Genomic DNA, 13,409 nt, shown 5'->3' with positions numbered 1-13,409 from the left:
CGGGAAGCGGCCCCGCTGTGTCCCCCTCGGCCCTCCCGGTCCCCAGGGGTCCCTCAGCGGTGCGGGGCTGCGCCCGCTGCCACTCCGCAGGCGTCAGAGCGCGTAGGACTGCGTCCTCCCCGCATTTCTGGTGTTGCGCTCTTAATGACGGTTATTACTTATGAAAAGAGTATAAAATGTCGTATTTTCCATTCTTCTTTTGGAGTTGTAGTGCCCAGAGGTTGCTTCTGCAGTGTAACGGATCTGCTCAGGCTCCCTGTGCCTCGTGGTCACTGCTGACTGTTTGTTTTCATTCCTCTCAGGGGTAATGATTAGCAAGAGTGGGGAATGGCTTAGCTGAAGAGAGATTTTACCTTAACCGTAACAGACATCAGGCTTTATCTAGTATGCTTTCACACCAAGCAGTGTTTGTTATTGGTCACTAACTCTACATGGACCAAATTGACCTCAAAGAGGAGCTGGTAGCAAAGAACTGTTATGAATTTTTATGTAAATGCCCCATCCCTGGCAGTGTTCAAGGCCAGGTTGGACACAGGGGCTTGGAGCAACCTGCTCTAGTGGAAGGTATCCCTGACTGTGGCAGGGGTTGGAACTGGGTGAGTTTTGAGGTCCCTTCTTAACACAAACCATTCTGGGATTCTATGTTCCTATGATTCTATAATTATTATTATTAGTGTTTAATCTTTTGCACCAAGTGCGGCGTGGCTGTAATCTCATTTCTTCCGTTGCATGCACTGAGGGATAACATGCTGGGCTGCAGTTAGATTCATTTGAGGTATTTATTCAAGTGAGTAGATTGTTAATATTTGCCATGTTGAGCACTTTCTGGGTGCAGGGGAGCAGAAAGAAGCTCCTGGGTGGTTGATTCCAGTTTCCTAACGCAGGCGGCTGGGTTGTGTAATCCCCCATTTAGTCAATTCCCAACTAAAGACTGTTGAAGCCAGGCTGGATGTGGTTCTGGAACACCTGATCTAGATGAAGATGTCTGTGCTTATTGCAGGGGGGTTGGGCTGGATGAGCTTTGCAAGGTGCCTTCCAACCCAAACTGTTCTATGATTCTATGAAGTTGCTCCAGTTGGGGTGAGTTAAAATGTGTCCTTGCTCCTTAAATTGCCAGGAGCTCAAGGAGGCCACATTCCTTGGGTTGTTTTCTCTTTTCATGTTGCTGCTGCATCAGCAGAAGCCCATGGACAGCTCTCTCTGGCTGAAGTAACCATCAGCTCCTCCTTTTCCTATCCTGTGCTGATCTTTTAGTAGCACAGCTTCTAATGCTTAAATGCTTAATATTTTATGATAAGTTCAGTAGGAAAGTATTTATAGCAAATTCATACCAAATTTAGATGGCTCTGGTGCTTCCAGCAATTTTTATCAGATGAATAGGAAGATCCCAGGGTGTTTTTAACATGCCGATGACTGACAGAAGATATTAAAAAGTAAGAAATCCTGTTTGGTGGCTGGTGAGCTGATGTCAAAGTGGATGGTTAAAGATGGTGAAGATATTTATTCAAAGTGTATTCTCTAGAGTGGAAAGCCCATTGCAGCTTGTGGTATTTGCACACATTGGCGAGTATAATGTCATTTGCAGCAGACTCTGGAGATAGGCGAGATAAATCGCGATGTGTCGTATCATATAAAATTAGGTATACATGCAAAACAGATTTGGCCTTCTGTACAACATGCTTTTTTTTTTATGCTGTAGATAGATCTATATCTGTGGGAAACATTTAAAGCAGAGACAAATAGCTCTGTTGGAAAAATACGCATAATGCCCAATTGTGGGAAGAGTACAGATGCCAAAATAATTGTATAAGCTTTGAAATACAGCAAAATCTACCAGTATTTAAAAAAAAATTAAATAAAAAAATGCAGACCTTTTAGTGAACATCTAAGCATCTTTTTGAAGCTTAAAAGGACGTCGATTTATTTTTCTTTTTAAAACATCATTTTGGCCATTAGACAAGATTTATTTATGTTTGAGAGTGAAATAGGGAGAAAATCTTAGGTACGTGTAACAGTAATTTTAACATCCCTTCGATAAAGAGATAACTGTACCACGCTACTAGCTATGTAGATTATTAAATCCTGTTAAGTTTAGCATGACTTGTGTCGTATCGAGCCCAGCTGCCCATTTAAATTATGGTAGAAATGAATGAATTACTGTAAGCTCTTTTTTAGGTGGGTATAATGATTATTAAAAAATAAAGGGGGGGTAATTCATCAATAATCATAAAACATTTTCATATCAAACAAATTTTTCAGCACTATAATTAATCATAGATTATTATGTAGTTAGTGTAAAACTGTGCTTTTGAAAACCATTGATGTATTTGTGGTGACAAAAGTGTCTTTTTGGCCACTGGAAAAAGTTATGGTTGAACCAGAAATATTGGTACTGATATGCAGGATATTCTTAAGCTGTAAAGTCAGGTCTTTGTATGGATTGTGCCTACTCTTGATTTATTTTTTTAAGCTCCCTATTCCATTGATACTCCTCTTTAAAATTCAATTTGTTCCTCTCATTTTATAGTTCCAGTACAGCTGTCCTATTTACTGGTGAGGGCAAATGCTACCTTTAAAGAAATATCTGCCCACTGCAAAGAGCAGGATTAGTATTTGAATTTACACTACTTGAAGCTTTTGAAAAATATGTTACATACCTACAGCAGTTATTTAACAGGTGGAGAAGAGCGGAGCCTTTTACACAGTGCTTGCCCAGCCTTCCTCCCTTCTAATGTTGTTTTGCCAATCAAATTAAAGAAATTGTCTCTGCATGTCTTCCAGAAAACACTCGCTGTGTTTGAGTTCTGACTTTTACTTGGCACGTAGGAATGTAAGAGTAAGGATAGAGGTAATTTTATTTCTTTAGTTGCCCCCACACCACCTCTTCTTCCCACTGTGACAGGACGTATTTCTGAAACTGGTGCTGTCATTCCACTCTCAAATTGGTAGGCTGGGTGCAGTAATTATTTAATAAAATGCTATGACTGGAATTATGTAGGAGGTCAGGAAAAGGATCTTTATAGTTTTACAGCTTGAAATTTTTGTTAGCTCCTGACAAATTTTAGAGGCTTTTCAACCTTCAGGGAGGTTTAGCCACAAGTACTGTGTTTTAGTGTGGGAGCGTAACTAGCAGCATTGAAAATGGACAAAATTAAAGAGTTCCTAACAGATCTTGTGGGATTTTATATTAACGAACTAAAGATACGTTTTGTTGAATGTGTGTAAATTGGACAAAGAAATACTTAAATGCTATAAATGCTTATTTACCTGTAAAAGTGAAATTAAAGCTCTCTGAACTTCTTAACAGGTGTCTGTGGCATTCGTGTCCTGTCAGGAAAAGCTCCTTCAGGAAGTTTGGTATGTTCCTGCTGTCTTGCCTCTGACAAAACATTGTGAGTGAGGGGGGAGAGGTAAATGAGAGGTAGATCAGTTGTGTGACTTAGTGGGTTTCTACCCCTCTTAATGGGTATGTGCTAACATAAGGGCTGATACATGGTGGGTGGAAATACCGTAGTTTTGGGGTTTAGGTCCTCAAAACAAGATTATCACTTACCACAGACATATATTTCCTTATCGATGTCTAGTGCCATATTGTAACGTTTTCATATTTTTTACAGCAGTGTGTTTCAGATGTTTTTGTTCTGAGGCAAAAGGTTGGAGCAGTAAGAAGGAATGGCATTTTTACGTCAGGCTTTTTTGGATCTTGTATAACTTTAGAGAAAGGCAGTTCGGGCAATGTTTTGATGTTTTTTTTTCCCCAGTGAGTTAGTAGTTCAATCTGGGGACAAGACTGTGAAGGTGACCAGTGATGGTGACAGTAGTACATCTGAAATAAGCTATTCTGAGATTAGTAAATGGCATCTCTTTAGGGATCAAAATGGGGAGATCTGATCACCACAACAGTAACCTGTTGCTTAGTGATTATATGGAAAAATATGTATTAGGCTCCTGAGATGGCACTGGGAAAATACATAAGCTGTACATCTCAGTCTCATTTGTAGAATTCAGGTTTTCATTGTTCTGTCACCTCCTTTTCAGAACACTTTCTGGCAAACTCTGAGATACCCATAGGGTGAACTGGCAAAGGTGATTTATAGCATGTCTTAAGCAGTTTGGTCAGCGACCACAGCATCTCATTTCTCCTGCTCATATCCCATATCTTCTGGCTGAAATACACCTAACCAAAAAGGTCTTGAAAAATCCCTTCTTCAGCAGTGAGCAGAACAACTGTCCTGTAGGTGGGATGCGAAGTGAGCAGATTGTGCTCTTCAGAATTAGGCTTTTATTGACGACTGACTCCTACGTAAAATGGTGTGGGAAAGGAACTGGAGCAGAAAACACAGTATCGTCACTGATTTTCACAGCTGCTCTTTGCCTTCCCTATGAGTGGCCTTCTTTGCCTGCAGTAAATCTATCAAGATTAATCACTTCTGCTATGTGCAAGACTCTTCAGGCTTCAGTGGAACCTTTAAGGACCATGCTAATGTCACTGCAGAGCTGCTCTTGCTGCAGAAGAGGAAGGCACTAGACCAAGTTACAGGAGGATGAAAAAAGATGCTGTGTTTGTTCATCCAGCAGAGTGAAGAGTGGTGAAGTCAGATAATTTTCATTGACAGCTGCCTAAAAACCTTAAGATGGGGTTTTCTTTATTTTTCTTGTACTTAAGCATTGTGTTGACTCCTTAGTAATTGTGTTGTATTCCTTAACTGCTGTCCAAAGGTACATCTATCCTCAGGTACTGAGATTTAAGGAAATGCACTTTGGTACCTAGTGAATGGTTAGTGTCCTGTGCTGCAAAAAAATGTATTTTAAAAGGCTGTAGATGTAGTAGGGACTTTCATGACCCCAGACAAAAATAATCAAACTTGATAAAGTCTGAAAAATAGTGGGTAGAGGAAAAGTAGAGATATTTCTAAATATTGGTCAAAGAAACAATTTGAACAGTATCTTGGAGGCTATAAAAGATGGTATTTGCCTCCAGGTTGCAAAGACAGATTCCTTTGTGGTCAACCTCTTCTCTAAAAGAGGTCATATGTTGTATTTTTCACAAAAATAGCTTTCCTGTCTTCTGCACAAAACTTTTTTTTTTTTTGGGGTGTCACTGTATGTGTCTGAACATTTTCAGTTTGGAAAATTAAGAGGTGTGGATAAAGGGAGTTGGAGAAAGGAGTGGTTGCCAAACATGCAGCAGAGAATGAGAGGAAAATTACGAGTCAGTACAGTGAAAAGTAAAATGAGCACTGTCTTTCCTGCAATAGTCATTAACTTAAAATCAGTAGGAAACGTTTTTAATTTGTAGTCATGAAGGATGCATTAAGTGCGCTCTGAAATCTCCCAGGCTGCTTGGTTGTAAGTGGCTGGCATATAAAAGAATGTGAATTCTTGACTGCATTTGATGATTGCCAGGCATTAAGTTACAGCTCAGATATTTTGACTCGTTAACATGCTTTAAAATCAAAGACTGTTTCAGTGCTTTTCTCTGATTCAAAAGGGCAAAATTTTCTAAATTCCGAGGATTGTGAAGGTTTTTGCTCCCCCCCCAAAGCTCCCTGTTACAGGCATGAATTCTTATTGCCGTGTATCATCACTTCTGATTAGCAAAATGTTACCAATTTAATTGGTAAACCCAAAATTCTTACACTTTTGTACCTTGTTTGGGGTATGAATGATCTCTTACTATGAGTGAAATATTGGTATGACTGCCTTTTATCTTTGAAGAAAGATCAAGTCACGTCTCTTGTAGCGTCCTTCTTTTTTTCCAGTCTCACTAACAACACAAAAACAATTCTTGAAGCAGGTACAGTGGAATAAACACTTTGTATGCAAGGAAAGCTGCAAAGCCATCCCTGTTAAGGGAGGGAACAGTGTCACTTTGCTTTCCAGATATCTACGTGCATGCTTCAGTGCGTTAACTGCAATTTAAATTACAGGGTCTATTGAATGTTGCCTTCTTTTCTGGAAGTTGTCAGGAAGCAGCTACAGATGATTTAGGGGAAAGAAACTCTAGTTTAGCTGCTGATATCAAATCTGTTTGGTTTTCCAGTATCAGTGCTCATTTAATAGGAGCTGAAGGAGTGAGGCCAGAGGAGGCCACGGAGCTGCTGTGAGGGCTGGAGCAGCTCTGCGCTGGAGCCAGGTTGAGAGAGCTGGGCTGGGGCAGCTGGAGAAGAGAAGGCTCCTCAAGGGGACACCTTAGAGCAGCTCCAGTGCCTAAAGGGGCTCCAGGAAACCTGGAGAGGGGCTTTGGACAAGGGCTGTAGGGTCAGGACAAGGGCAATGGCTTGAACCTGCCAGAGGGGAGATTGAGATGAGCTCTGAGGCAGAAGCTCTTCCCTGTGAGGGTGCTGAGGCGCTGGCCCCGGGGGCCCCGCGGAGCTGTTTTTTTGTTCAAGGCCAGGTTGGACACAGGGGCTTGGAGCAACCTGCTCTAGTGGAAGGTGTCCCTGCCCGTGGCAGGGGGTTGGAGTTGGATGAGCTTTAAGGTCCCTTCCAACACAAACCAGTCTGGGATTCTGTGATACTGTGATTTCTTTGTGTCCCAGAGTGCTGTGTTGCTTCACTGATGGGCAGAAATAAAATCCATTTTGTCAGGAAGCTTCTGCAGTCTTTGGGATGTGATGAAACATGGCAGAGGATTGGCAAAGCCGAGGTGCAGAGGGGTGAGGATTAAAGCAGTACATGTAGGTGCTTGATGGGATCAGCTGGGAGTTATCCAGTCTCCTGTCTTTAGTTTGACTGCCTCTCTTTCAGTGGGCCTAGAGATGTTTTGAGATATTTTGTGTCTTGCCCTGAAAATAGGAATATTGTAATAGGAATAATATCTCTCATTTGGGAATACAGAAATAGGCTAGTGAGTTGCAAAAGGTGGTTTGCTGGGAGCAGGGAGTTGAGGAGCTTAATATTGGTGTCAAAAGAAGTAGGTCTTCTGGTTTACTGCAGCCTTCTCTGCTCTAGTAAAGCAGGATAAAAGACATTAAACAGACGTTTCCTGTGAACGTACCTAAGGGCTGTGCAGCTACTGTAGACCACTAACTGATTCTGCATGTGAATATTCATCTACAAGATGTAACTTTGGTTTTGTCAGACTGTTCTTTAACTGTTGATGCGATACCTGCTTGTTAGTTGTGTAGGTATGTGTTGTGTGTGATACTTAGTCCACAAAGCATTTGATCCTTAGGTATAAATATTATCATATAAATGAGTGACAGAATTCAGATATATTGTGTGGACAGTAAAATTCAAATATTGGAGCTGAATAATAACTACTGTTAATGTAGCTTCTGTTGTGTGGAGAACAGTATATATATGTTGCAGTAATCTTATGACTGTGTGGGAAGTTTTATGTTAGGATTTTTTGGGACGTTTTAATGTCTTATGAGTGAAAGACAGTCTGAAACCTGCAGCTCTTGGAAGCAAATAGGAATCAGCCAAAAATCTCAGTGTGGCAGCTTTGGTAATACTTGGCTAAGCAGCCTTACATCTCAAATGTTCTCATCTTTACAGTGATATTGGGTGCTTTGCTGGAAAGAGAACAATGTCCATTAGTTTTTGTTTATAAAGCAGCAAACTATGAATGTAACCATGTGCTGTTATGTATGGAAATGAAATTCTGTTAGGTTTTCAAATGTATGATAACATCACTAATTAATTTATTGTCATATGGTTGTGTTAAAGACCCAGCCTACAAAGCAGATCTCAGATGTTGAAGTCGTCTGCATGACCATCTCAAATTCTTACGCTTTAAAGTGCTAACTTACACCAAACCACAAAAACCAAACCAACCAAACAAAAAACCTCAAACCCCCCAAAACAGGAAACCACAAATGTATATAATCAGGTTGTCTGCAGACTCAGATGGACGATCGTGGCAAGGATAGCTTTGGAAGGGGGAGCTGGCTATACTGGACAGACTAGCAAAATGTCAGCATCAGCAATTAAGTTGTGAGACCAGTAGGAGATTTATTACCTAGTGGAGCCGTAATTACTTACCTAAAATTACTTAATTAGAAGGTTTAGAGAGCGTGACAAGTTTTTTTTCCAGGTTCAGCAGTATACATGCTGTACCTTGAGTCATGGGCTCAGACACAGCATGCATGTACTGCTGAATTGCTTTCAACTTGAAGAGGGAAGAACGATGTTCTTGTAAACACTGTTAGTAATTGATATTAAAATGTTTTAGACAGAATAGTAAACTCAGGATTTCTATCTCCCCCTAGCTATTTGAGTTTGGGGGTCTTGATGTGCATGAGTCTTGATGTGCAAAGCAAACTCCCTTGTGTTTGATCTGGAGGATCTGCTGCTACATCGTGGAGCCAAGTTCTAGGACCAAAAAGGTGCTGGGTTTAATAAAGCATGACACTTGCAGACAAGGCTATGATTCTTTGGGGGTGTTCCCAGCTTATCTGGAAAGAAACAGTTGTGGTGCATAGGGCTAATAATACTGTGTTAAATCAAATGACTTGCTTATAAATTATCTGGGTTGGTTTTTTTTAAGGAAAAAATTAGGTTAATACTTCTAAAGAGAAGGCTTAATTTTTAATTTTTTTTTTTTTTTAATGAACCATGCTTTTTTTTTTGCCCCCTTTTTTTTTTTAAGTTTATTTCTAGAAGAAAATTTTAGATTTCATTGCTAATTTCCTTCTAGGGTTGGGACTGACTTTTTTGGAGTGAATGGGTGTGATGGTTTAAGCACCAGGTACTAAGAAGGAGAAAAATAACTGTTACAGCTGAACTCGGGATAATGGGGATTTCCTTTTATTTGCTGTTTCGTGTGGCTGTCCCACTTCAGCCACACGTGATTAAGCAGAAGCTGTTCAACTTTGTCTTCTGAAGTGGCTTTGGGGTCCCCTTGAGCTGCCTTTCTGTGTGGTGGGGGCTCTGATTCTGTGGAAATCATGGATAAGTGAGGATTAGGTACAATTTAAAAAATATGGTGGTAGTTTTTTGTTCCAAACCGACTGACTTTCTATGTCATCTAAAGATTGGAATCTCTACTGCCTTAAGCAACATAAGGTGTTAGAGGCACAGCTAGATGCCATGGCATTTAACAGACATGTCATGGGGTTACTGAATCTCAGAGTGGTTTGTGTTGGAAGGGACCTTAAAGCTCATCCAACTCCAACCCCCTGCCACAGTCAGGGACACCTTCCACTAGAGCAGGTTGCTCCAAGCCCCTGTGTCCAACCTGGCCTTGAACACTGCCAGGGATGGGGCAGCCACAGCTTCTCTGGGCACCCTGTGCCAGCACCTCAGCACCCTCCCAGGGAAGAGCTTCTGCCTCAGAGCTCATCTCAATCTCCCCTCTGGCAGGTTCAAGCCATTGCCCTTGTCCTGTCCCTACAGGCCCTTGTCCAAAGCCTCTCTCCAGGTTTCCTGGAGCCCCTTTAGGCACTCGAGCTGCTCTATGGTCTCCTCAGACCTTTAAATCATTCAGAGGTGCCGGAGGGGACTTGAACCAAAATATGGGTCCAGAGCCAATGGCATTGGTGCTTGCTTCTGCAGTAGTTGGATACGTGCAAACCATGGGCTGCAGAGCTGATATGTACAAGCTGCACCTCAGTTCTACTTCTAAGTGATGATCCAATATTCCCTCATATTTTGCAAAATTGTTTTCTCCTCTCTATTGCATCAGTATTCATTGGCTTTATTTCAAAGGTAGTGTACACTGAATGTTGATCTTTTTTCTTTGAATCAGTATTCATTGGCTTTATTTCAAAGGTAGCGTACACTGAGTGTTGATATTTTTTCTTTGGGGCAGCAAAATTTGTGTGTAGGTAAGATGCATTCATTCTGTTGTGTGAGTAAGCGTTCAACCAAAGTTCTGGAAATCCTCTTAAACTAATTACATTTTATAATCCTTTAATGCTTCTCCACAGAATTCCCTGGCACCAACTTCCCTTTTTACTCCTAGGTTGCTTTTATATTTCTCTTCCTGTGGGAGGTCCCCATGGCAAAAATGACTTCTGTAAATGCTGTAGACAGTGTTGTCAGAGTTTTTTGCTAAATGAGACACAGATAAGGTTATAAGGTCATTGTATCTCTCTCCCCTTTGGTCAGATATAAAGGAAGGTGGTAGAAACTAAACTGTCTTACAAAACTTAACGCTCCCTGGATGAAGGATGGCAGAGTTACAGCAGTGGAGTTCTGTATTAGTGTCTACTAGAGAGGCAAATAGTGATGGTGGAGGATGGAGGCCTGGAATGGAGACAAGGAGTGTGGAGTGGTATTTTCCCAGCCTGTAGTGTCCCCTGCAAACAAAATTTAGCAAATAATAAACATTTTCCTCATTTTTCTGGGGTGTCACCTTTTAAAGACCTCTTTGTTACTTAGTAGTATCCTGTATTCTTTTTTCTGAAATACTTGGGTACTGTGCGTTCCCTCTAAATCTTGAATATAAGGTGTTCAGGTAGCCTTTATGATGGCTGCAGACATCACATCTAGTTGAAGATGTCCCTGCTCATTGCAGGGGTTTGGACCAGATGACCTTTGAATGTCTCTTCCAACCCAAACTATTCTATGATTTCAGCTTTTCATGGCATCTCTTACTTCTTTATAGTAAATTCTCCACATTTTTATACTGTTCTATATTAATATAAACTGCTACTAGAATGCTCTTTTCTGGAAGTAACTGCTTCTGCAAATACGGGTCTAAGAGAATCAGTACTGGAGTAATTCTTGGAACAAATCCTATTGAGACCAAGGGAGGTGTTGCTGCTTCTAATATAGCTGTCTCTGTGCTTATGTCTTAGACCAGCTGAGGAGAGAATATTTAGGTTACACAGTAATATGTTGCACAGTGATTTTATCTTGATGGGGGTGCTTTTTTTAAATACAGACTTTTAAAGCTATTGGTCATGGTTGTTTTTCCTTAAAAGGTGGGAGATTATTAAAGCTGATGTCCTGGAAAGGTTTAAGATGCTTAGGAGCATCCCTGGCACACAGTTAATTGCTTCATGGTGTTTTTATTTTCTTTAATTGAATTGTTTATGAAGTGCTGATGAGCAGCATGGGTAATTGAAATCTTCTCATTCTTTACACAAATCCAGTACAACACAGCAAGTAATGAAAAGAGGTTTTGGAGTATATCCCTACTGACATGTGCAGTATTGCTTCAGAAAGCAATTGTTTCTGATGCGTTCATTTTTCAGCTTTCCCCCCTTGAAGTAGTTGGCTGGAACCAACCATGTTATTTTACAAATATCAGGAGGTTCAGTAGTACCTTTCCTCACTTAATTCAGATAAACTGTGCACCATGGTAACCACTGTGCTTACTCTGGCAAGGTGGCAGCTTTCAAGGTGTGGATCATTGATGGCGTGCAGAAATTAAATGCATGGTGGACTGCCTTTCTTGACAACAGGAGTAATTTTCTATCTGTGTATATTCAGTTGGAAAATACATTTTTTGAACAGTTTGTTGACTTAACACCTCTGTTTGAATTGTGAATTCCTTGAGTTTTTCTCCACTGGTAGCAGCATTGGTAGTGATACAACTCTGACACTGTCATTGCTGAGTGTAATTTATGAAAACCCAAGTGAGATGATGACTGAAGTATATAGCATAGTGACTTTTAGTTTCCTTAGCTAGAGATGTTACTGTCTTAAGTTCTTTGAAAGAAAATCTTTTTAATAATATCTTCCTGTACACTCATTTTCTACATTTCAGTAATTGTTCAAGGTTGTGAATTAAAGCTTTACAGATGCTGGGTCTATATATTCCTTATTTGCACACGAGACTTCAAATGTTTCTCTCTTTTTATTTTTTTTTCCCCTCCTTGAAGAAATGAAGATTTAGAAACGTATTTGCCAAACAAAGAAGATGGGAGCAAATAGCAGCAGCATCAGTGAGCTTCCAGAAAATGAGTACTTAAAAAAGTTATCAGGAGCAGAGCCCATCTCCGAGAATGATCCGTTCTGGAATCAGCTGCTGTCTTTTAGCTTTACCACTCCAACAAACAGGTAAGAGGGGGTGATTGTTGAGGAACTAAACTTTGATAATACATTTATAGAAGTGGCAAGTCTGAAAGCAAATGAGTGGGTTATGTTAATTATTCCTGGTTTAGGTAGGGATGTATAAATGCCTAGGTAAAATGGACAGTTGTTTCTAATTTTGGAAGCTCTTCCCACCACCTCTTCCATTCCTGTGGGTTCCTTTCTTCTTCATAATAGCTGTAATTGCTGTTCATGCTCCTGGTAGCTGGGAAAGATCAGAAGTAGGGTCTGTAGTGTTGGGGGCAGCTTTTTTTCTTTTGCTTGGTTATTTTTGGTTGTTTTGGGGTCCCCCCTTTTGTTTTTTTTTGAGGCGTTCTCTGGAGTTAATGAACACTCCAATGTGTGATGTTTTGTCTCAACTTACAGTGAATTGTACAGCTTCCATGACTTAGCTGTATGTTAGCTGTTGAGTTTCTTAGTCTGCATGCCTTTTTCTCCTCATCTCATTTTAAAAAGAAGCTTGGAACTTGTCTCCAAGTCTCTTGTATTTTCTAGATATCTGAAGTTCAAGTTCTGCATGTCTTTTCACTCTAGCAAGTGGTGTAGGTATAAACAGAACTAATATTTTTTGAGAGGATCCATAGCATATCTCCCGAAATGCAGACTATAAGTCCTTGTGACTTGTGTTAACCCAAGTCCATGGCTAAATTCGTTGGCCTGTGTGGCTGATTATCAGTCTCACAAGAACAATCTGGTATTAGTACTTCTAAATAGAACTTAAACTGTTTTTTAGTTTACGGTATCATCTGACACTTTTCTATCAAGTGAATGTCTTATTTACTCCCCTTTATTATTAGTAGTATTTCCTTGCAAAGGACCTAGCGTAGCAGACTACAGCTAAACACACTTGTGTAGTAGGTTTAAATAGGCCACAATATGTGAGTGCTAAAATGGGGAATACTTTCAGTCTTTCAGAAATCTGACATATGTTTGAGAGCTGTTGTGTCAAATTTTATTGTCATGTTTTGTATATTAGCTATGATTCTGTGATTATTTTTGTTGTTAAACAGAGCTTTTGCGAAAATGCGTGGTAGTCAAAGGTTGGTTTGTTTAGGGGGTTTTTATTCAGAAGGTGAAAAATTAGTGCAGATTCATGAGCTCTCAAACCTTGAATGTGAATTAACGATTGCATGGAATACAATTTCAAGTGAGGTATAGCTTACATGCTATATGAATTGCCTCTGTGCTGTATTCTGTGCACAGTGCCTTCTGAAAGGGAAAGAACCACATGTATGTTCCTAACACAGACCAGGTAGATAATCTGTTGTCATCTGCTGTGTGCCTGTGAGTAAGTGGAAGTTAACACAACTAAGAGGGAAAATGGTTAAGGTAAATAACTGGGAGGCATATACTAGGCGTTATTTTTGTAAAGAGTGCGGAGGAGGAGGAAGGATTTTGGCTTGTGCATGGAGAGAACAGCA

At 40.4% G+C, this 13,409-nt stretch overlaps 1 protein-coding gene across 1 annotated transcript in view; it reads left to right on the top strand.

Moving 5' to 3' along the window:
• Positions 1-11,815: 11,815 nt before the first annotated feature.
• DYM (dymeclin) overlaps positions 11,816-13,409 on the top strand; it is a gene marked incomplete at its 3' end in the record, with an annotated part of 99,800 nt that continues 98,206 nt past the window's right edge. The window contains exon 1 of the mRNA XM_010021850.1: positions 11,816-11,955. Coding sequence (XP_010020152.1) covers positions 11,816-11,955 — 140 coding nt within the window. The remainder of the gene's footprint in view (positions 11,956-13,409) is intronic.

This window comes from Nestor notabilis, unplaced genomic scaffold (assembly GCF_000696875.1).
Source record: "Nestor notabilis isolate BGI_N333 unplaced genomic scaffold, ASM69687v1 scaffold5699, whole genome shotgun sequence".
Taxonomy (NCBI): Eukaryota; Metazoa; Chordata; class Aves; order Psittaciformes; family Psittacidae; genus Nestor; species Nestor notabilis.
This window is presented reverse-complemented; position numbering and strand designations above follow the sequence as displayed.